This window comes from Oryza glaberrima, chromosome 1, assembly GCF_000147395.1.
Source record: "Oryza glaberrima chromosome 1, OglaRS2, whole genome shotgun sequence".
Classification (NCBI taxonomy): Eukaryota; Viridiplantae; Streptophyta; class Magnoliopsida; order Poales; family Poaceae; genus Oryza; species Oryza glaberrima.
This window is the reverse complement of record NC_068326.1, coordinates 24,003,232-24,023,625: the sequence shown is the minus strand read 5'-3', so window position 1 is coordinate 24,023,625 and position 20,394 is coordinate 24,003,232. Positions and strand designations below refer to the sequence as shown.

Sequence of the window (20,394 nt, the reverse complement as noted above, 5' to 3'; positions counted from 1 at the left end):
TTTTCTTCACTCTAACAAATCATGTATATTGCATCCTCTATATCACATCCACCTATGTTTTAGTAATATCTTTCAACTATCTATATATTTGTATTGTTTTCTTTATAATGTATATATTTACAAACATCCTGAAAAGTCCAAATTTATTGTATTACGGATCTATCAAATCTAGGAAACAACTAATACTCTAATCTCATTTTTATGTTCAAACATATTTATCTTCTCTCTTTTCTTTATCTGTACCTATCGAGAGGAGAGAATGAGAGAGTGTCATGAGAGAAAAGGGGAAGGATGAGGGGGAAGGTAAGGGGCAAAGGGCCGACGGCAGAGGAGGGACGGGCCAAAGGTGCTACGGGCGGAGCGGATGTGAGCGCGGGAGCAGACACGAGGGGAGAAGTCGTAGGCGACAGCGCCGCGCGGGTGATAGGGCAGAGAAGGTGCGGACGTGCGGTTGAGGCAGGATGACAGACGGTGGGGGCGAGGAAGCAACTGTCAGCGGGGCAAGGAAACAGTCGTTGCCGGCGGCTGGGCAACGGGGCAAGGAAGCGGTGGTCGGAGCCAATGCCGGGGCGACGTGGGTGGAGAAGCGGCGGGGGTGAGGAAGCTGTTGTCGGCACCAACAGCGGGGCGATGAAGTTGTGGGCGGCGCTAGCGGTGGGCTCAGGCCTCGCTCTATCATCTACATCTCGTTCTTTGGTATGCTTCTACCTTTCCAGTCTTCACCTTCACTACTCCACCCTGCACGCCACTTATCTGGCTAGAGGCAGGAGCTCGGTCTGGACGCAGGTGGTTGTAATATGGCATGAGGAGAGAAAAACTCCAAATTTAACGTTTCTCTCTCCCGGATGACGGACGCGCTAAATTTGGAGGCAATGATGGCGTATTTGCTGGAGCGCGATTTTCTCTCCGCGTGCGCTTTTCTCGATGAATGATGGGACAGTGCATCTGCTAGGATGCTCTACTCTCCATGTCCCTCCCTCCCTTCTCTCCATTCTCCCAACTCGGCTCCGCAGGATGTCGCGGCTCACGCGCCAGCCGATTCCGTGCCCTCGTGTCTCCCGGTGAGTTTTTCCTCCATTTTTTCTGATTCCGTGCTCTGGATGGCGGGAGGACATAGTGCGGTGACGCCGGAGTACTGTAGAACACGGACTGGTTTTGCCGGTGGTTTTGCCGGTCACGCATGGATCGGATCATCGGATTCCACCCGAGGTACTCGTCTTGCCAGGCAGAATTGTTTGTTCATTCATCCATCCGTTGCAGAAATGATCTTCTGTGCAAGCCACGAGTAACTGAAACCATCAAGGCTTCCATTATGAGTTCATTAAAAAAAAACTCTATTACGAGTTTCAGAATCAGACGACTACAAAAGGGAATTGATCTGAAACTGAAAGACAAATATTGGTAATTCAGTACTTGATTAATCTGGGTTAACATTCAAACCTGTCTCGCCAAATATTTGTACCTGCCTACTCTAGTACGTTTGGGATTTTATGGATTAACTCGATTCTTTTTTGTGGTTCAGGCGTGGTGACGAAAATGCGAACAAAGGGGAGGACACTCAAAGGCTCAAAGCTCCCCACCTGGACCCGCTGGCTGAGGCCGTTCCCGATCCGAGATGCGGCAGGGGCGTCCCGGGGGCCTGTGCGGGCCGTGCGACCGAACAGGGCCCCCAAATTTTAAGGGCCCCTAAAATATTAAGTATGCCCTATATATAATAATATTAGAGGCTTTATTTTTGTTAACTTGCAGTTCAAATAGTAGCAAATACATGGCCCAAAACGCTGCAGAAGGTGAATCGATCCATCTTCCATCGTACTCCCGTCCAGGCGTCCGCGTCGTCGCGTATCGCCGAAGTTCCAATGCCGCAGCCGCTTCGTCTCCTCTCCCCAGTTCCCTCCGGCCTCCGCTTCTGCTTCATCGCTGATGATCGGCTAATTTCCACGCCCGTTTTTAATTTTACTATAAAAAATTTACTAGGCTACTAGGGCCTATTTTAATATTTCACACGGGGACCCGATTTGGCCGGGACGCCCCTGGATGCGGCGACATGGCTCCACCGGAGGCGAGCAAGCTAGCACGCCGAAAGAGAGGACATGGCCTAGAAGAGAAGGGGTGGGGCTGCCGCGAGAGCGGACATCGTCGTCACAGCCGGTGCCACCGCCGCCCCTACCCATGCGGCCATGCCGGAGGAGGAGGAGAAGGCGGCGGTGTAGCAGGTGGGCTCGTGAAGTCGTGAGCAAGTTTATCAGTATCTTGATCAGTATCGTAGTATGATACTACCAAATTAAAACGATACCGATCCCACCTAGTATCCTAATTTTAATAGTATCTCGATCTTACTATTCATACCACACGATTCTACAAAATCTTAGGTAGTATCCCGATTCTACCAACCTTATGATCCTACAGAATATTATTTAAAATATGATGGTTTGAAAATAAAGTAAATATATATGCACAAGTTTATATAAAAATCAGTTAAATATATCAAAACTAATGTGGTTTGGTTTCTCTTGATAAATGTCTCTATTTGCATGACATATTATTAGCATATTTTTTTTAGATAGAATGACTATATGCAATTAATACAAACTAGCTGGGTGGCCCGCGCAATTGCGCGGCTAGCACCTATACAAAATTATATATTTTTATATGATAAGGTTTGAAAGACCAAACCTTATCATTCCTGTGTTTCTAATTTTATAATTTTACACCAGTTGCTACCCGTTACTTCTGTTATCTCATTTTTTATTTGCTTGCTTGATCTATTATTGTTTCTATTCATTCTCTTTGGAAACTTTTAAAATTGGATCTTATAGTTTTTAGAGTTTATCGTCTCATCGGGCTTCGTTATTATAATTTATAGAATTCCTGCCAAACGCTACCATTATACTTCTCTACGGCCCGTCCACTGTCTGTTCTCTTTATTGTCATTGTTATTTTAAAAATCAAACATAATTATCATTTAGGTTCATTTTATTAGTTTCTAGAAGTTTCGTCAAAACGTCAGCGACTTTGTCACTGTACTCTAATACGGCTCGCCCGCTGCCTCCATTCTTTATTCTCATTGAGATTTTAAAATCAAACATGATCATCATTGGAGTTTATTTTTTTTTTACTTTTCAGAAGCCCAAACCTTTTAAAATTGGACCTTATAGTTTTTATAATTTATTGTCTCGTTGGATTTCATTTTTTATAATTTTTAGAAATCCCATGAAACGTTGTCAGTATACTCCTCTACGACCCGTCCGCCGTCTATTCTTTATTGTCATTGGGATTCTTAAAAATCGAACATAACTATTGTTGGAATTCTTTTTTTTACTTTCTACGGTAGCTTTGCCAATGTACTCCCGTACAACCCGCCCGCTACCTCTTCTTTTTATTGTCATTGAGATTTTAAAAATCAAATATGATTATCATTGAGGCTTTTTTTTTTACTTTCTAGAAGTCCCGCCAACCGCCTTGACCGGTTGCTTCACTACCTACCCGCCATCATTCTATTTGGTGTTTCATTAATAGTTTTTAGATGTCCCATTAACCGCCACCACTCTACTCCTTTATAGGTCTATTACTTAATTAATCACGTCATGTGTTTTAGATGGTCTTTTCTTCCAATAGTCTTTATTTTTATCACCAATTTTAGATATTTATAAATTGTATTCCTAGTTGAAATCTTATTTTTCTTTTTCTAATTTCAGAGTTTATTTTATTTTTTATTTCGAATTTTAACTAATAATGTACTGTGTTCTTTTAATATTTTATTTTTTATTTTCAATTTTAGTCGTTTTAAAATTGTATTCCTACTTGAACTCTCTTTTTAATTTGTCCAATTTTAGATTTTATTTTATTTTTCATTCCGAATCTTCATTAATCTCGTATTAGGTTCTTATATGTACTCTTATTTCAATGTTGCTTATATTCAATTCCGAATTTCAGTTAATTTTAAATCGTACTCCTAGCTGAACTCTTCTATTATTTTTTTCTAATTTCTATTTTTTATTTTTTTTATTTTGAATTTTAATTAATCTCGTATTGGATTTTTATATGTACTCTTCTTCCAATATTTCTTAATTTTAATTCCGAATTTCAGTTGTTTTTAAATTGTATTCCTACTCGAAGTCCTCTTTTTTATTTTTCTAATTTCGAAATTTATTTTATTTTTATTCCGAATTTTAATTAATCACGTATTGGGTTCCTATATGGACTCCTCTTCCAATATTGCATATTTTTAATTCCGAATTTCAGCTATTTTTTTATTGTATTTTTTATTTTTAAATTGTATTCCTACTTGAAGTCCTCTTTTTTATTTTTCTAATTTCGAAATTTATTTTATTTTTATTTTAAATTTTAATTAATCACGTATTTGGTTCCTATATAGACTCCTCTTTCAATATGCATATTTTTAATTCCGAATTTCAGCTTTTTTTATTGTATTTCTATTTAGACTCTTCTTTTCTTTTTCTCCGATTAATGTGGGAATTTCTAGCCTCCACAGCGAACGTGGTGCCTCCTTTCAAGGCTGTTTTAATAATATAATAGATATAATTAAACTTTTAAAAAAGAAAATCCCATAGTATCCCGATACTACGATATGATCCTACGATAAGATACTACTTTCAGCAAAATAATACTACCTTGGATTCCGGTACTAATAACCTTGATCGTGAGCGTGTGCCGCACTGCCGACGTGGTTGGGAAAAAAGAGGGAACTAAAACATAGGAGAGAAGAAGAAAGGACGATGCTTGATATGTGGAATTATGTTTATGTTTTATTTTATTTAGTGATTGAGATGCCACGTAGTTATCACGTTAGCGAATACTTCCCTAGATATTGTCTTGGGAGTCTTTTTCATTTTACCGGTTGGAGGAGTCATTATACTTGATTTTACGGATAGGGATATGAATTAAATCCGGTTTTACAAGTGGGCGGCACACTCATCGGTAGCAACGGAGCTGGATGTTGGACGCTGCCGCTGCTCTACGTCGCATAGCGGGTTCACCACTGCCAGCTCAAGCAGGGGGACAACGGTGTTGGCTCAAAATCTGCCCAACACACGAAGATCAGGAATTTTTCTTAGCTCTAGTGCAAGTTCTAAATTTAAAGTTTAAACGTGTTAATTAGTTTGATTCTGCAACTAAAACAAGGTAGATAAGTGAACTTTTTTCCTTTTCAAACAAGATGTTCTAATTAGGTGACGGGTTGCAAAGGGGGACGTGGGCCATGCCATGTATTGACCAGGCTTTTCCAAACAAAATGTTCTGACGGGGGTGGATTTTAAACTCTCAAAGGACATCATCTCGTTATTTGCATGTCACCTGAATTGTTATGAAAAAAAATGTAAAACATTCAACTAGATAGATTAATACATAGATCACTTCACAAACATATTAGTTAAAATTCAACTTCTACAAGTTACAACAAAATAAACAAATTAAACTATGACTGGTTAACGTATATTCACAATGAAATTTGTTTTTTTCGTTGCAACTTGTAGAAGTTGAATTTGACCTTACATGTTTGTGGAGTGATTTATCACATATTGCACAATGAAATTTGTTTTTTTCGTTGCAACTAGTAGAATTTGAATTTGACCTTATATATTTGTGGAGTAATTTATCACATATTTATATATCTTCTTGATTATTTTTTTAGTTTTTTCATAACTATTTAGGCAATATGCAGATAACGAGAGGATGTTTACTCTAGAGTTCAGAATAGTTTCCCATGTTCTAACTATGTGTTGAGAACCTGAGATGGGAGTTGGAGCCTGCGGCCGCTGCTATGACATAACTCCTCTATTGAACACTTGAACCGATGGAGAGGGGAAACATTTTCTTAAGCATCGGGATGAATGTTGACTCGTTTATTATATATCGCCCAGATGGTTATAAGATTCTTTTAGAAAATAAAGATAAATTACTATGTAATATATGACTTTAAATTTGACTTTTATATAAGTCGTAACAAAAATAACAAATTTAACGCTACTATTATACGTATATTTACAGTTAAATTTGTTATTTTTGTTATAACTTGTAGAAGTCGAATTTAAATTTGCATGCATCAAATTTAAATCTATTACACATTGATTTATATTGTCATTTTTTTCTAAAAAAATATAACAATTTAGTTAACATGTAAACGAGTGAACGTTAACCAGGGAGATTAGAATCCCTCTCGAATGAAGAGAAATGTTCAAGTTTTGGAACAAAGAATAAAAATGTACTGATGTTGCAAGCAATAGTGTGCTCTACAATACAAACTGACATATGGGCAGAATTATCATGCAAAGGGAATGAGTTCTTATTATGTTACATGACAACATCTTGGTGGTACTCAACTGAGAACGAAACTTTCGTCATTCTGCATCCAGCGCCACAAATTAACACTCGAACATATATAGGCCCAGATGGCACAGTGGCACGTACACAGAGTACATAACACCGGCCCGTAGATGATTAGAGGCTCAAAACCACCCCAAACGGTCGGAGCAGACGCCTCGAGACGCCCATGATCAACTGCAGCATCGCCGCGGCCTCCTCCATCAGCCGCACGTCGGCCCCGGCCCTCATGAACGGCCCGAAGAAGAGCTCCGATATGGTGACGACCATGAAGGCGCTGACGAGGAGGTACGCCGCCACCTTGGGCGGCCGCCACAGCCCGGCCGCCCTGGCCCAGCGCTCGGCGATCTGGGACACGCCGTGGAGCATGAAGAAGAGCACCATCTCCCCCCTGGGCCGCCGCAGCGTCAGGTACAGGTAGAGGAGCTCGTGGAGCAGGCCCGACATGAGGAACGCCGCCAGCACGCCGGCGTCGCGGCCCCACCGCGCGCGCACGGGCTCGTACGCCGACGCCCGGAGGAGGTCCACCGCCATCAGGTTCCACTGCCGCCCCCAGAAGTCGTTCAGCGATGCGACGGCGAGCGGCGTGCTGAACTGCCTCTCCAGGCCGGCGCCCAGGACGGTCGCCGAGGCGAGCGCGACGGAGGAGAGGACGAGGTCGAGCGTGAGGAAGACCTGGACGCAGTATAGGAAGTGGACGGCGTACACGGGTAGCCAGCCCGTGTGCGGGTACGCCACGAAGAGGCAGCTGAGGAAGAAAAAGCTCCGGGCGCAGGGACGGAGGAAGTCAGCGAGGGGCGGTGGCGGCGGCGACGAAGGAGAACGCTTGGCGGCGGGCGGCTGCTGGCTGAGGCGGAGCTTGATGGGGAGGCTGGCGCAGAGGACGAACGGGACGAGGGGGAGGGACGGGTGTAGCGGGCGGATGCCGAGCGCGAGGAGGACGAGCTTGTTGATGGCGAGCCAGGTGTGGAAGAAGGTGCTGAAGAGGCGGAAGTGGAGGGAGTTGAACAGGCACGGCAGGTAGACGAAGACGGGGAACGTCGGGGCGAGCGCGGCGAGGCGGGGCAGTCCTGGCCGTAGGCGGCGGCAGGCCGAGCGCGCGTACCACGCGCACGCCGGGACGAGCAGCACCGTCCATGCCATCGCCCTCAGCTCCGACGCCATCGTCGGCTTGTCGAGCGTTTGCATTATGGCTCCGGGCGACGATCCGACGACGAGTCGACGACGAACTTACCGGGAGGAACTAAATGTGCATGTGTATCGAGCGACCAAGTCCTTATAAAATGTGTTGACGATCTCTAGTTGTCCTCCCCGATGCATTGAGAAAGAGAGAAATACGTGCGAACAAAGAAAATAGAAATACAAAAGGTCTGGAATGAATCGTGATGGTATGTACATACATGGATTAAGGAGCGGAAAATCGCTCACGAAAACACTGTGATCACAAGGAGAAACGGAACTCCTCAACGAGCCGTAGTCTGTAGCAACGACGTCTCACGCTAAATCATGTATGTTTGGGAAGAACAACTTAAAAGGAGCCATACAATTCTTCAGGGATCAGTAAAAAAGTGTTTCTCCAAACGCATGCAATTTGCAATTCGTCCATTGAATCATGGATCATAGCATGCAAACTTTGTACTAGCTCTTTCTCTACACGAATCCTGTAATTGAACTTCACCTACACAATGTACTACAATGTTTCCATGAGCAAGTAATAAAACCATAGCACAAAGAATGGATGGATCGATCTTCTTTCTACCGGTGGAGGAGGAGCGGTTTGGTCAGGTGGGCGGGCAGGTCTTGGCGAGAGGGACAGGGGAGGCGTGCGGGCCGTGGAGCACCCCGTCGGCGATTAGCTTGTACACCGCCTCCGTTGGGTGCGTCCCGTCCCACGAGACGTACGTCGATGGGTCCTCGCACACGGTGCACCCTGCCTTGCCGCACGGCACGCTCTGGTTCCCGCAGCAAGACCCCAGCGCGTTTGTGAATCCTGCATATAACACAGCGTGTCGATGTGTGTGTATTGGTTAAGGAAGATCAGAAAGAATAACACCGAGGAATAGATGAACTGGGCTTCAAATGGGTATGCTGTTAGGCTTGGAAACAGGCCCAACCTAGTTATGAAACTCATTTTTCAGGCCTGTGACTGACCATGAGCTATGGCCTAGTATTAAAATGGAATAAGTCCACATTGACTCTCTTAAATATGACCTGAATCTAATATGTGACCCTCAACCACAAAACCGTATAAGATGACTCCTCGAACTATTAAAACCAGTGTAATTTGACTCCCTCAGCGGTTTTGGAGGGTGGTTTTGCTGACATGGCGCTGACGTGGCGATATTGATATGTTCTTCGTCCCACGTGGCGCATACGTGGCATTAGAGTTAAAAAAAACATGTGGGCCCAATTTACCATTCACACATATTGTGGGACCCAATAACATGTCATCCTCTTTCTTTCTCTTTCTCTCCCCTTTGCCGGTTTGCAGGGGGCAGGAGCTGGACCGGAGGCGGCGGGCAAGCGACAATAGGGCGGCAGCGCAGTCGAGCGGCGGCTTCCATCGCAGCGGTGTCGAGTGGCTTCCACGGGAGTGGCCTCCATCGTGAGGTAGTCGAGCGGCCCATACGCCCCCCCTCCATTCTTCCTCCCAACAGCCTCTCACTGCTACCGCCGCCGTCGCCACAGTGGTAGAAAGGAGAGGGGGAAAGAATGAGAGAAGGAAGGAGGAGGAAGAAGAGGCGTGAGGACAGGAGAGGCCATGACGCCGCTGTCGCCGGGGTCCATGACGCCGCCGCCCTCGACCTTGGCGGTGCACGCCGCCGACGCCCCTCCAAGCAACCAGCTCCAGACAGATCGACATGCCGGCGCCCCTCCTCCAGCGCCAACGGGGTCGCCGCACGCCGCCGGAGCCGCCGCTCAAACCGCTCGATGCCTCCACTGTCGACGTCCCACGCTCGCCGTCGCCGCCACGGGGGTCCATGACGCCCCACCGCCGACCGGCCCAGACAGATCGACGCGCCGGCGCCCCTCCCCACGCCGACCGCGTCGCGAGACACCTCTGACGCCCCCTCGCTCTCCAACGCCAACGGGGTCGCCGCACGCCGCCGGAGCCACCGCTCAACCCGCTCGATGCCTCCACCATCGACATCGACGTCCCACGCCCCCGCCGCCGCCGCCACGGGGATCCATGAAGCCCTCGCCCTCCCCGGCGTGACGGTGCCCCTGTCCGCCCACTGCGTCGAGAGAAAGTGAAGAGAAATGGGGAGAGAGAGAAGGCAGAGAAATCTCAGGAGAAGGAAGAAGAGAAAGATAGATGATGACATGTGGGCCCCACAATATTTTTTTATGAATGATAGATGGGTCCCATAAATATTTTTTTTTAATTCTAATGCCACATAAGCGCCACGTGGGACAAAGACCAGGTCAACAGCACCACGTCAGCGCCACATCAGCAAAACCGCCCTCTAAAACCGCTTAGGGAGTCATATTGCACTGGTTTGAATAGTTCAGGAGTCATCTTACCCGGTTTTATGGTTGAGGGTCACGAATTAGATTCGGGTTATTTTTAAGGGAGTCAAAGTGGACTTATTCCTATTAAAATCTTCCCAGCCCAATAGGGACCGAAATAAGTGTTTCAGCCCAAGTGCCTACAGCTTACTTTGGAATTTGGATGCATAATTGCGTATGAGCCAGACGCGTCCGAACCGGACACCGCTGAATTCCATGTTCGCTTGGCCTCTACGGCTCTACCCCTCTGTTCGTACGTGAACCTTAGCGCAAGTATGAATTAGGAGGGCCCCTGCATGGCAGCGGTGGATGCTGCTTATCGGGCCATACATAACTGCTAAACTTTGTGCAGTACTCGCCTCGCTCGTTTGTCACGTGTATGCATATATCACCACACAAACCAACAGAGAGGAGGAATGCCGACGGGTGCAACGTCGCCGTTGCAGCACACAAGACAAGACACGACACAATGCCAAAATAAGGAGAGAGAGAGAGAGAGAGCTGACGCGTACGTACGCACTCACCTAGTTTTCCTGGGGCCTGGAAGATGCTCGTCATGGCGCCGTACCAGTCGGCGTACACGATGGTGACGTCCGGGTGCAGCCGGCGGAGGTCGTCGAGCCGCGCGGTGAGAACCCGGTTGTGGTACTCGGCGAACTTGTTGAACCAGGCCAGGCACCCCGTCCGGGCGTCGTACTCGCTGGCGGCGGCGCCCCTGAACCGGTTGAGGTACAGCGGCGCGCACCCGAACGGCAGGTTCCCGGGCACCACGAACGCCCTCGCCCCCATCCCGATCAGCTCCTCCACGGCCGCCGCCAGCTTGTCCACCACCGCCGGCACGAACGCGCGCACCGTCTCGCGCGGCACCCCCTTGTTGAACGCGAAGTTGTAGTCGTTCCCGCCGATCTCGCCCAGCGCCACCAGCGCGTCGCTCAGGATGTTGCCGCCGCCGCCACCGCCGCCTACGAATCAACCAGTAACATGTAATGCATCAGCTGGCGTGTCAACGACGCGCGTAGCTGATGGAGAAGGCCGGCCATGCATGGCGTACTCACCGTTCAGCTGCTGCAGGTGGGTGCGGAACCAGAACATCTGGGTGTCGAGGGAGAAGGGGGTGATGTCCAGGCCCTTGCGGGCGAAGAAGGAGGCGTTGTTCGCGGTGGAGGAGATGATGGCGAAGTTGGCGCCGTGCGGGAAGTCGGCCGGCCCGGCACCCACCTGAATGGCCGTCACGTTGGCCAGCCCGAACTCTTGCGCTGCAACGAACAGCAAGGACTTACATTAGCACTGCTACCACAGTAGTTTTTTTTTAACTGACGGCCAGTAGTACGTACTCCATCCGTCCTAAAATATAAACATTTTTGAACCGTACTATGGTCTCTGAGATGCTATTTTGACCAATAATATATATAAAAGTAAGATGTTTTAAATAAAAAGTGTTACATATTATAATAGTTTATTTAATGCTAAATCTAATAACATCAATTTTATATGATTGATCTTTTTTTTATTAATAGTCAAAATTTAAAATGTTTGACTTGTCACTATATTAAAAATGATTATATTTTAGAACAAAGGGAGTAGTACATACTCTCGTATCTAGAGAAGTTTGGACAGAACGCATAATAAACAAATTACCGAAGCAAAGTTAACAAGGCTCAAGAAACAGCTCAAAATATTTCACTACATGATCGAAATTAATAAGCGATTCCGGTTTAATTTGTGGTGCCCTTTAGGGAAGAAAGAATGTCTTGGCAAGTGACGGGGCACCTGCAAGTTGCAACTTGAAAAGCAGCACCATGCGATGAGTCAAAGCTGACATCTTCGTGCAGTGGCTGATCTTGACATGAATTCGGCGAGATCAGCACCTGGTACTTGGCTAACTACTGTCACTTTTTGGTGAAGGGGCTACTTCTAAATTAATTGTACACAAATTAATCAGCATCTACTCTGCTAAACATGCACGCACAGTTTTGGAGTTTTGGTGGACCATGGTCGCCGCTAGACCTAATTAAAGTGCAAAACACTGTAGTACATACTTGTCACTAATACTACAGCTGCTTGGGGCCAGGACAAATTAAGTTAGCGTACACCGGCATGAATTCCAGTGCAATCATCAGTGACTAAGAGCTTGAGCTTGTAAACGAAAAGCAAAGTATAAAATGTTAGTAAATGACGATTATTGCAGCAAAAATATTTCCTCACTAGTCACCAAACTTGTCCATTTTTTTATATATAAGCATGGTATTTAGCATAAGAGATTTGTTCCGGTCCAACAAAAAATACCTCGAGGTACCGGTACCTCACGATACCAAATCATTTCCGATCGTTGGATCTAACAATGTATATCCAACCCAGCTAGATTCAACGATCGGAAATGATTTGGTACCGTGAGGTAACGGTATCTCGAGATACTTTTTGTTGGACCGGAGCAAATCTCTTAACATAAACTTTCAAGTTTGACCATAGCAGATAAAAATTACTGCCTCCACTCAAAAAGATTTTATTTTAGCAAGTAATAAAGTCTTTTGAGACAGGTAGTATAATAGTATTATGAAAGGACCTTTTGAGTCAAATTTACATATATAATTTTCATACATATAACCTACCTATATAAAAAATGATACTCTTATGTTTTTTTTGACAGGAGGGAGAATGAGCTATTGTCGGCGTTCTAATGCTCACACCACTCGCCTCGCATGTTACCCGTCTTTCAGGACAATAATAAGTTTGGATGTTATTGACGGACAACTGAACAAGAGGCCACCGAGTACGTGTTTGAGGCCCCTCCAAAAAAAAAAATCCTCCAAACAGAGCATGCATGCAGGTTGCACAATGCACAGACGCACAGTACGTAGTAGTTGGCAGGAAAACAGAGGGATGTACGCTGCACAATGCAAAAGCAACGCAGAGATGGTGGGAACACGGACAGATCGACACGTCGGAGCAGGGGAATGCATGCTGAAACCAGACGGAGGGCAGCTCGGTTCGCTCACCGATGAAGTCAATGACGAGGCGGCCGTCGCTGGCCCGGCCGGTGGGGCGGCCGAAGAAGGTCCTCCCGTACGGCGGCGCGCCGTAGGGGCTGCTGGGCTTCCTGCCGGCCGTCAGTCGGACGTAGTTGCCGGTGTCCGTCAGCGAGTCGCCGAAGCTGAAGATGCGCGAGTAGCAGCCGAGCACCGGCCGGCTCCCGAGGCCGCCGGCCACCACGAGAGCAGCGCAGTACAGCGCCGCAACCGCCGGGGAGAAACCGAAACCGCCTCGCATGAGCGACATGGGAGAAGTACACACACCACCAACGAGGCAGCAGCTAGCACACTGTTGACTGTTCGATCCAGTGGCTTTGGCTAGCTAGCAGCCGGTGTGCTGCTCTGAAGTGGAGGAGCAGAGAACCAGAGACAGTAGGGAGGGAAATGAAAAGAACATGGGAGTGCAGGGCAGCAACAGCAGCAACCGGTATTTCTTGTTGAAGAGAGCTCCACACGCCATTATTGAGGTTTTGTAGCGTGACAGGGGGATGGAATTGCAAGGTGCCAAGGACACAATCAACACGGAAGTAGACAGCACCTAGCCGTGGCATGCCAACATAAATACAGGGCAAACGCTGAACTAACTGAATAAACACACCTTCCGCTTTATTCTCAACTTCCTGTACGCCGCGCATGCAGTACCAGACACATCCTTGGCTCCTTTTAACCGACTCCTTTCAACACGAACAAGCCATGAGCTTAACCTGAAGTCACAGTAGTTCAATGCCGTTGCGCTTGCATGAATAGACCCCTGTGTTGTTCGTATGTGCGACTGAGAAGGACAGCGTTGAGCAGCAGCCCAGCCAGATAGTATGATACAGATTTCTTGTCCTTTTGGGGTTCATTGCATTTGGATTCTCTCTTTTTTCCTAGCCCTTTCTATTTTGTTTCTAGTTATCAGGCCATGCAAATGGTAACGAAAAGAGTGGCCCTGGTAGCCAAGCATTTATCGGGTTCTATTGTGCTAACGAAATTGGCAGGTGTTCCAAATTGTCATTTTGTTCATCTCCCTGGGTGGAACGGCATGTGCGGGTGTCGTTTTCAGTGAAACGTATATTTAGATTCTGTGCTTGAGAGCACAGATCTCCTGGAGCTTAGCCATAGTTCGCTTTCTTTTCTGTTTGCACGGTTGAATCCGATCAACAGCTGAATTAGTAAGGTTTCCATAGGTGGATAGGCCTAATACTACGTACTGTACGAGTTGCACAGGTACCTAGAGTTGAGCAAGTGCTACATTTCGTATTAAGAAGTTGTTGTCAACAAATTATAAACTTACGAATATTTGTTGACAAATATATGTTCACTAACTAACTAATTAGTGAAAAACTCCATTTAGTAACACTCAATTCGCTAAGCTCAAAATTTAGTTGAAAAAAAATGAACTTTGGGCATGAACATATGTACAATCGATTGGAGATAAATTTTTATTCCTTTAGTGACATCCCCTCGTTTTTTGCATGTTACCTATATAGACATAAAAAAAATATCAACATCGATTGACATGAAATATATCATTTCACAAACATGCAAGACTAAATTCAATTAAAAATAGTTAATGTACATTCACAGTTATATTTGTTACAATTTGCATAAGTTGAATTTTAACGTGTATATTTGTGGAGTGATATGTTTCAAATTAATCAATATTGTTATTTGTTTTATATTTTTAAGACTATTCAGATGGCATGTACTCCCTCCGTGTTTCAGGTTACAAGATGTTTTGACTTTGTTCAAAATCAAACTGCTTCAAGTTTGACCAAGTTTATAAAAAAATAGTAATATTCTTGACCAAAGATAAATTTATTATAATAATAAAACTAATTTAGTAATGTAAATATTCCTATATTTGTCTATAAACTTAGTCAAATTTGACGCAGTTTGACTTTAACCAAAGTCAAAACATCTTATAACCTGAAATAAAAGAAGTAAGAAACAAGGAGATATCCCCTCGAGGGATGATAACAATTACCCAATCGATTTAAAATTCCCTATCACACAAAAAAGGAAAAGCTAGTGCTCCTCGGAATCTCACATGTCTTTAAAAGAAACCACACATTCATGAATAGGGTCAACATGATCAACAAGGCTAGTGTTACTCAAAGGGCCTCTTCATTGGAGGGTGGAATCCTCCAAAGTTGACTATTTTTCAGTAGATTAGCAAAATACCCGTGTGTTATAGTAGGCTCTAATTATATTAGATGAATTGATTAGAACTAAATCTATAGTATATATAAACCAAATAGATGTTGGTCAACAATGATGGACCCACATTACAGGTGGTGGCCCCCACTTGTTAGATAGGTGAGGGTGGCAAAATCACCACCACCACTAATATCATTTAAGATAGTACATATAAGGCTACATGTAATATAATATAAGGGATTTATTGGTAGTTCTTTCTTCTTCTAGATCCGCGTAAAACGTACAATTAATTAGGGGTAGAAGAAGAGTTAAGGATCTTTTTCTTCATATATATATAGCTCACACTATTTATAGAGTTTGGTGCTTAATTATTGTATTAAATGCTTACTCCAATTACAGCAAGTGATGTTTTAGAATTTGTAACATAATTTAATTTCAACTATGATTATCGTTTGGAATATAGGTTTTAGGCATATGAAAATGACATGGCCAACTTTGTTATAACAAAAACTTTCGTAGTATCGCATTCATGCAAAAGAATTATTCTGTCCAGACATAAACATTTATGATAATATTTGATTATTTGGTCAAATTTGTGAAATTTGACCATCCATAATTTCTAAAATGTCTTTTTTTTCTAAAAAAAATGTTATGTATAGATTTGCCTTGAAAAATAATGTCATAATAGCCTGAACTTAGATTTTATAAACTTATTCTTGTAAAAATTGATGGCCAAAGTTTCCAAGGTTTGATTAAATCCTATTTTTAACGCCAAATATTTATGGGCAAAGTGGTCAGAGTTATGTCTTATTGACTTTGAGAAGTCCAAAGTAATACAAAACTAATTTTTGAACGGAGGGAACAATATATATTTCTCTTTCCAATCGTTGATAGAGATAAATGTGACCCACAAGACGACGATAACCATAGTAAGCTTTTGTGCCTGCACTAGGCTGTATTTGTTCCGGCGCAAAACAAAGCAGCGCTTAACACATAATTAATTAAGTTTTAACTATTTTTTAAAAAAAATGGACCAGCATGATTTTTTAAGCAACTTTCGTATAGAAGCTTTTTATAAAAAACACACCGTTTAACAGTTTAAAAAGTGTGCGCGTGGAAAATGAGGGAGAGGGGTTGGGAACCCATGCAACCGAATGCAGCCTAAACTCTGCACGCTCTGAGTCTTTAGCCTTTGCGAATATTGCACATCAGCACATGGCATAAACACGTTGTAAGATTGTAAGGTCCTAGGAGTACGATGCGTTAGTGTCTTATGAATTGGAGCCACAAAGAATCGTGAGATTAAATTTGTAGCTAATATATTGTACTTATGGAAGTTTAATCTATGACACAACTAACAAAAACCACCAAAACCACTATTATCAGAAGAAATCAAGATAGAGAAGACAAAAGTTGTCACGCCCCATGGCGATGGTACATATCGAAACCTACGATCAATCGTCATCGTCGTCGTCGTCATCAGGCTCGTGGTCTTGCAACACCCACCTCCCGTCGGGACCCTTCACCATGCTCTTGTTGTGGTGCACCTTCCATCGCACGGGCACGGGGTACTCGTCCGCCAGGCAGTCGTCGAACTTGTTCACCAGCGCCACGTCCCGGTCGACCACCAGCTCGAACCCACGGTGGTCGCCGTGCCACCCGGCGACGCCGTGCAGGTGGCACTCGAGGTCGTGCGACTGCGACTCGCTGCCGTGGCGCCTGAGGAACGGCGACAGCCGCGTGTCGATCAGCAGCTCCACGCCGACGTCGGCGTAGCCCACCGGCGGGTAGTGCGGGATGCGGTCCGGCCGGTTGCGGACGCGGAGCATCCGGAGGTCCCGGAGCCGGTGGAAGGCGTCGCGGAAGCTGCGGTCGCCCGTGCGCGGGCTGCCGAACACCACGGCGGTGACCGGGGCGCGGGTCTCGCCGGACGGGCTGAGGCTGGACGTGTTGTACGAGTTGGCGGCGATGTCGGCGGCGTTCAGGGTGGCCAGGGTGGCGCCCAGGCTGTGGCCGATGACGGTGATGCTGGTCTCCTCGTCCTTGTATTTGTCCATCAGCCTCGCTATCTCTGTCAATACCTGCAGGGTTCAAAATTTGACTGAATTTGAAGGCCAACAGGAAAAGAAAAGGAATATAGTTTGACTGAATTTGAACAAATTTTGCTAAATTCAAACCTTGAAAAATATATATATTTTTTGGCATAGAGTATATCCTGCTGGGGAAGCAAACCCGAATTTGGTCAGTGCCTACTCGCACGGTAACTTACTTTTTTCAAAGTTTGTCGCATAGGATCAAATCCGAACTTTTTATTCTAAGTTGGATTTAGCAATGAAAAAATCGTTTAAAATGACAATACGATGGTCCATGTGATGTCAAAAGAAACTCGCCCAGCTGTTCAAGAAACCATCAATGTAAATGAACGTTCTTTTCTTCCAACAACTCTGACTGCAGTGCAGTCTCTCTCGACACCTGTCGCTGGCCTTCCACTTCCACGTTGCAGCAAGCCAGCACCACCTTTCAACTTCAGTCTGTCCCTTCACTAATCTCCTTTTCAATACATGTGCCCTCCTTAACTGACACTGTATTTGCCTTGTGACAAGGGTTATGAAGATGTGTTGCAATCTTTCTCTTCTCTTAATTTCGAAAAATGATGTTTAACGGCAATCCACTCTATGACCTAAACATGAATGAAAACCTTCTGGACTCTGGAGTTCAAAAAAGAAAAAAAACTCTGCTTGCTTCAAACGAGGGCCTGACTCAAATTAACCTTTTCTGAAACAAAGAAACCTAAATATGTAACCTAAAGTTGTAAACTGTGATTGGTGGATGTGTCACGGTCTGTCCAAATTCTACTAGGATGTATTACATCCACCCAAAATCTCTTATATAATGGGACGGAGGGAGTAGGATGGAATGAACATGAAAAGCAGCGAAAGGACCGTTTTCTTTTCTCACTTTCCTATTAGTGTCTACTCCTTTAGTAAAAAGAAACCTAACTTAGATGAGATATTATCTAATACAACACAAATTCGTTGTATCAGGTGATATTCTATCATTAATAAATTTAGGTTTTTTTTTTAATGGATGGAGATACATGTAACGTTATTTTGGTGTGAGTGCCTTAAAAGTACATCTAAGAGTGATGATGGGCTCTGCACCCTTCCACGTCCGTGGAAAATATGGCAGCACTCCGAGTGTCAACCAGTATTAAATGAATTTAGTTTGGATGATATTTCTACCAGCATATACTAATTGTCTTCACGTAAGGTGGCTGTGTACTAATCAGATATGCCAACATAATTTACTAGGGAAAGCTGTCAACTGTCAAAGATTATAGTTCTACTAAGTCAACTACATGCAAAATACTACTCCCTCCGTTTTATAATGTAAGTTATTTTAGTATTTCCCATATTCATATTGATGTCAATGAATCGAGACATATATATTTATCTAGATTCATTAACATTATTATGAATATACAAAATGTTAGAATGACTTACATTGTAAAACGGAGGAAGTAGTACTGGTACAGTACAACCACAAGAGTGTCAAGGAGGGAGCAGGGCGGGGCGCGCACACCTGCATCCTGGCGCTCCGCTTGTTCAGCTCCGAGCATTGGTCCTCCGAGGTGTACAGCGACAGGTAGCCGCGGTGCACCGACGGGTCGGTCCCGTCGGCGCCCTCCGGGCCGAGGATCCCGGCCGCCGATGCGGGCGCGAGCTTGAGGTCGGCCACCCACTCCAGCGCGCGCTGCGTGCCGCGCCACGCCACCACGATGTCGCGCCGCCCGAGCGCGGCGGCGCCCTCGTCCGTGGCCACGGCGACGTACCCCATCCAGTTGCACTCCGTGGCGCGTCCCTCCCGGCACAGCGGCCGGAGCAGCACCTTGCCGTGCACGTCGGCGTTGGCCGTGGCGTAGATGTACCGTGTGGCCGCGTACCAGCCCGGATGGGACACGTCGACGCGCCGGAACAGGTCGGCGCGGCGGTACCTGCACATGCCGGCGTTCGGGGAACGGTGCTCGCCGATGAACGCCTCGTACGTGGCCATGATCATCTCGCCGTAGGTGATGAGGCAGCGGCGGAGGTCGACGTCCAGCGGGTCGAGCAGGCCGTCCCAGTGGCCGCTGCCGTGCAGCTCCCTCCACCGGCTCGCCATGTCGCAGGAGAACATCGTCGCCACGGTACCTTTCTGATCGATCTGAGAGCTCTGCTCTTGGTGCTATCCTGTCAAACTGTTAGAATTTTGTTCCGACAAAGTTAAGTTGACATGGTGCATTCTAAAATATAGTAATCATTTTTATGCATTTTTCATTACGCACATTTAGAAAAAAAACGTAGAAATGATTATATTTTGGAATGGAGGTAGTTCCCCAAGATGCTAGATATTTGTATCAGTTGCTCTGAAACATCTATGAAATTTTTCGTGGGACCTAGAGAAAAAATGTTTGTGTACAACTGTTTTTTTAGGCTTATGCGTATATTGGCCTGAAAAAAGTTGGCAGAATATAAATGTGATTATGCTGGCAGCTGGAATCGATTTAACATGTATTCATGGTCCATTATTCTTCAGATAAGGCTAAAACTAGGAGCATTATGCAAGATAATGCTTACATTTTTCAGAGGGGGATGATATTATTTCTGGTAGGTTACCTATGGCAATTATTCTTTTGTTTCATGCGATTCATTTTCCTTGCCTTTTTTAATTTACAAATAAATATGATTAAAAGCACTGGTTTTGGATATATCATGCAGATGAAGCATACTAGTCTTGTAAATAACAAATAAAAAAATGGCAGATTATTGTACCTAAACCGAATTACCCAACACAGGAAGAAACAAGAAAAAGGTTATCACCTTTGATTTGGAACCTTCCTTGGCGCCGCCTACAATCTGAGGAGGCGACTTGGTGGTGGCCCGTCAAAGTGAACGAACCGGCGGCAGCCGCTGGCGAGGAGAGGTGTAGATCGCCGGTGATCCATTGACCATCGATCCCGAGTTCCCGACTGCCAGGATGAGAATGAGATCTCAGATATGGAGAAAGGTGGGCAGATGCAGAGGGAGTGATTGGGACGGTGCCAACTGGACCGGGCACTTTATTGGGTCATTGAGTCAGTGGGTTTGGTGGCTCATAATTTGCGATTAATTTTTTGGCATGCTTTTCATCTATTTTAAGAGATGGATGTGCCCTTTTCTGCGCTAATATGAAAAAGAACCATTTAAATATAAGTTGCATATGGAAAGTGTATTTAGTAGCCTCTTAAGATTCGTTAGATTTAAGAACTGCAGGAGAGATGTGCTTCTACAATGATTTGAACATAAAGTACTCGTAGACGAATAACTCAAATCTGGTTCCTTCCCCCTGAAAT

General features: G+C 45.2%; 3 protein-coding genes and 1 long non-coding RNA gene across 7 annotated transcripts; 1 reads left to right on the top strand and 3 right to left on the bottom strand.

Moving 5' to 3' along the window:
* Positions 1 to 758: 758 nt before the first annotated feature.
* On the top strand, positions 759 to 1,700 carry LOC127760777 (uncharacterized). The gene is made up of 3 exons (XR_008015135.1): positions 759 to 1,209; positions 1,351 to 1,401; positions 1,523 to 1,700. It is a non-coding gene; the product is annotated as an uncharacterized LOC127760777 (long non-coding RNA).
* A 4,580-nt stretch (positions 1,701 to 6,280) lies between these two features.
* Positions 6,281 to 7,674, bottom strand: LOC127759943 (acyl-CoA--sterol O-acyltransferase 1-like). The gene has a single exon (XM_052284155.1). The coding sequence runs from the start codon at positions 7,528 to 7,530 to the stop codon at positions 6,460 to 6,462; it is 1,071 nt and encodes a 356-aa protein (XP_052140115.1). The 5' UTR covers positions 7,531 to 7,674; the 3' UTR covers positions 6,281 to 6,459.
* A 324-nt stretch (positions 7,675 to 7,998) lies between these two features.
* Positions 7,999 to 13,326, bottom strand: LOC127778022 (GDSL esterase/lipase At1g28600-like). Its single transcript, XM_052304664.1, has 4 exons — positions 12,849 to 13,326; positions 10,908 to 11,108; positions 10,377 to 10,814; positions 7,999 to 8,332 (listed from the first exon to the last, which is right to left on the bottom strand). The coding sequence occupies exons 1-4, from the start codon at positions 13,126 to 13,128 to the stop codon at positions 8,124 to 8,126; spliced, it is 1,128 nt and encodes a 375-aa protein (XP_052160624.1). The 5' UTR covers positions 13,129 to 13,326; the 3' UTR covers positions 7,999 to 8,123.
* A 2,986-nt stretch (positions 13,327 to 16,312) lies between these two features.
* On the bottom strand, positions 16,313 to 20,135 carry LOC127777989 (phospholipase A1-II 2). 4 transcript variants are annotated; one of them, XM_052304621.1, is made up of 3 exons: positions 19,883 to 20,135; positions 18,527 to 19,260; positions 16,313 to 17,104 (listed from the first exon to the last, which is right to left on the bottom strand). In XM_052304621.1, the coding sequence occupies exons 2-3, from the start codon at positions 19,197 to 19,199 to the stop codon at positions 16,503 to 16,505; spliced, it is 1,275 nt and encodes a 424-aa protein (XP_052160581.1). In that variant the 5' UTR covers positions 19,200 to 19,260; positions 19,883 to 20,135; the 3' UTR covers positions 16,313 to 16,502. The 4 variants fall into 4 exon arrangements, with proteins under 4 accessions (XP_052160581.1, XP_052160604.1, XP_052160589.1 ...); XM_052304644.1 differs by having other exon boundaries at positions 18,606 to 19,260; XM_052304629.1 differs by having other exon boundaries at positions 18,527 to 19,252.
* Positions 20,136 to 20,394: the final 259 nt, after the last annotated feature.

Excerpts from the sequence above, each read along its gene's own strand:
- LOC127759943 (XM_052284155.1), bottom strand. The coding sequence starts at position 7,530 with ATGCAAACGCTCGACAAGCCGACGATGGCGTCGGAGCTGAGGGCGATG.
- LOC127778022 (XM_052304664.1), bottom strand. The coding sequence starts at position 13,128 with ATGTCGCTCATGCGAGGCGGTTTCGGTTTCTCCCCGGCGGTTGCGGCG. Across the intron at positions 11,109-12,848 it reads CCTCGTCATTGACTTCATCG|CGCAAGAGTTCGGGCTGGCC; the intron begins GTGAGCGAACCG and ends TGTTCGTTGCAG. Across the intron at positions 8,333-10,376 it reads CCAGGCCCCAGGAAAACTAG|GATTCACAAACGCGCTGGGG; the intron begins GTGAGTGCGTAC and ends TGTTATATGCAG.
- LOC127777989 (XM_052304621.1), bottom strand. The coding sequence starts at position 19,199 with ATGTTCTCCTGCGACATGGCGAGCCGGTGGAGGGAGCTGCACGGCAGC. Across the intron at positions 17,105-18,526 it reads TACTTCCTCCGTTTTACAAT|GTATTGACAGAGATAGCGAG; the intron begins GTAAGTCATTCT and ends TGAACCCTGCAG.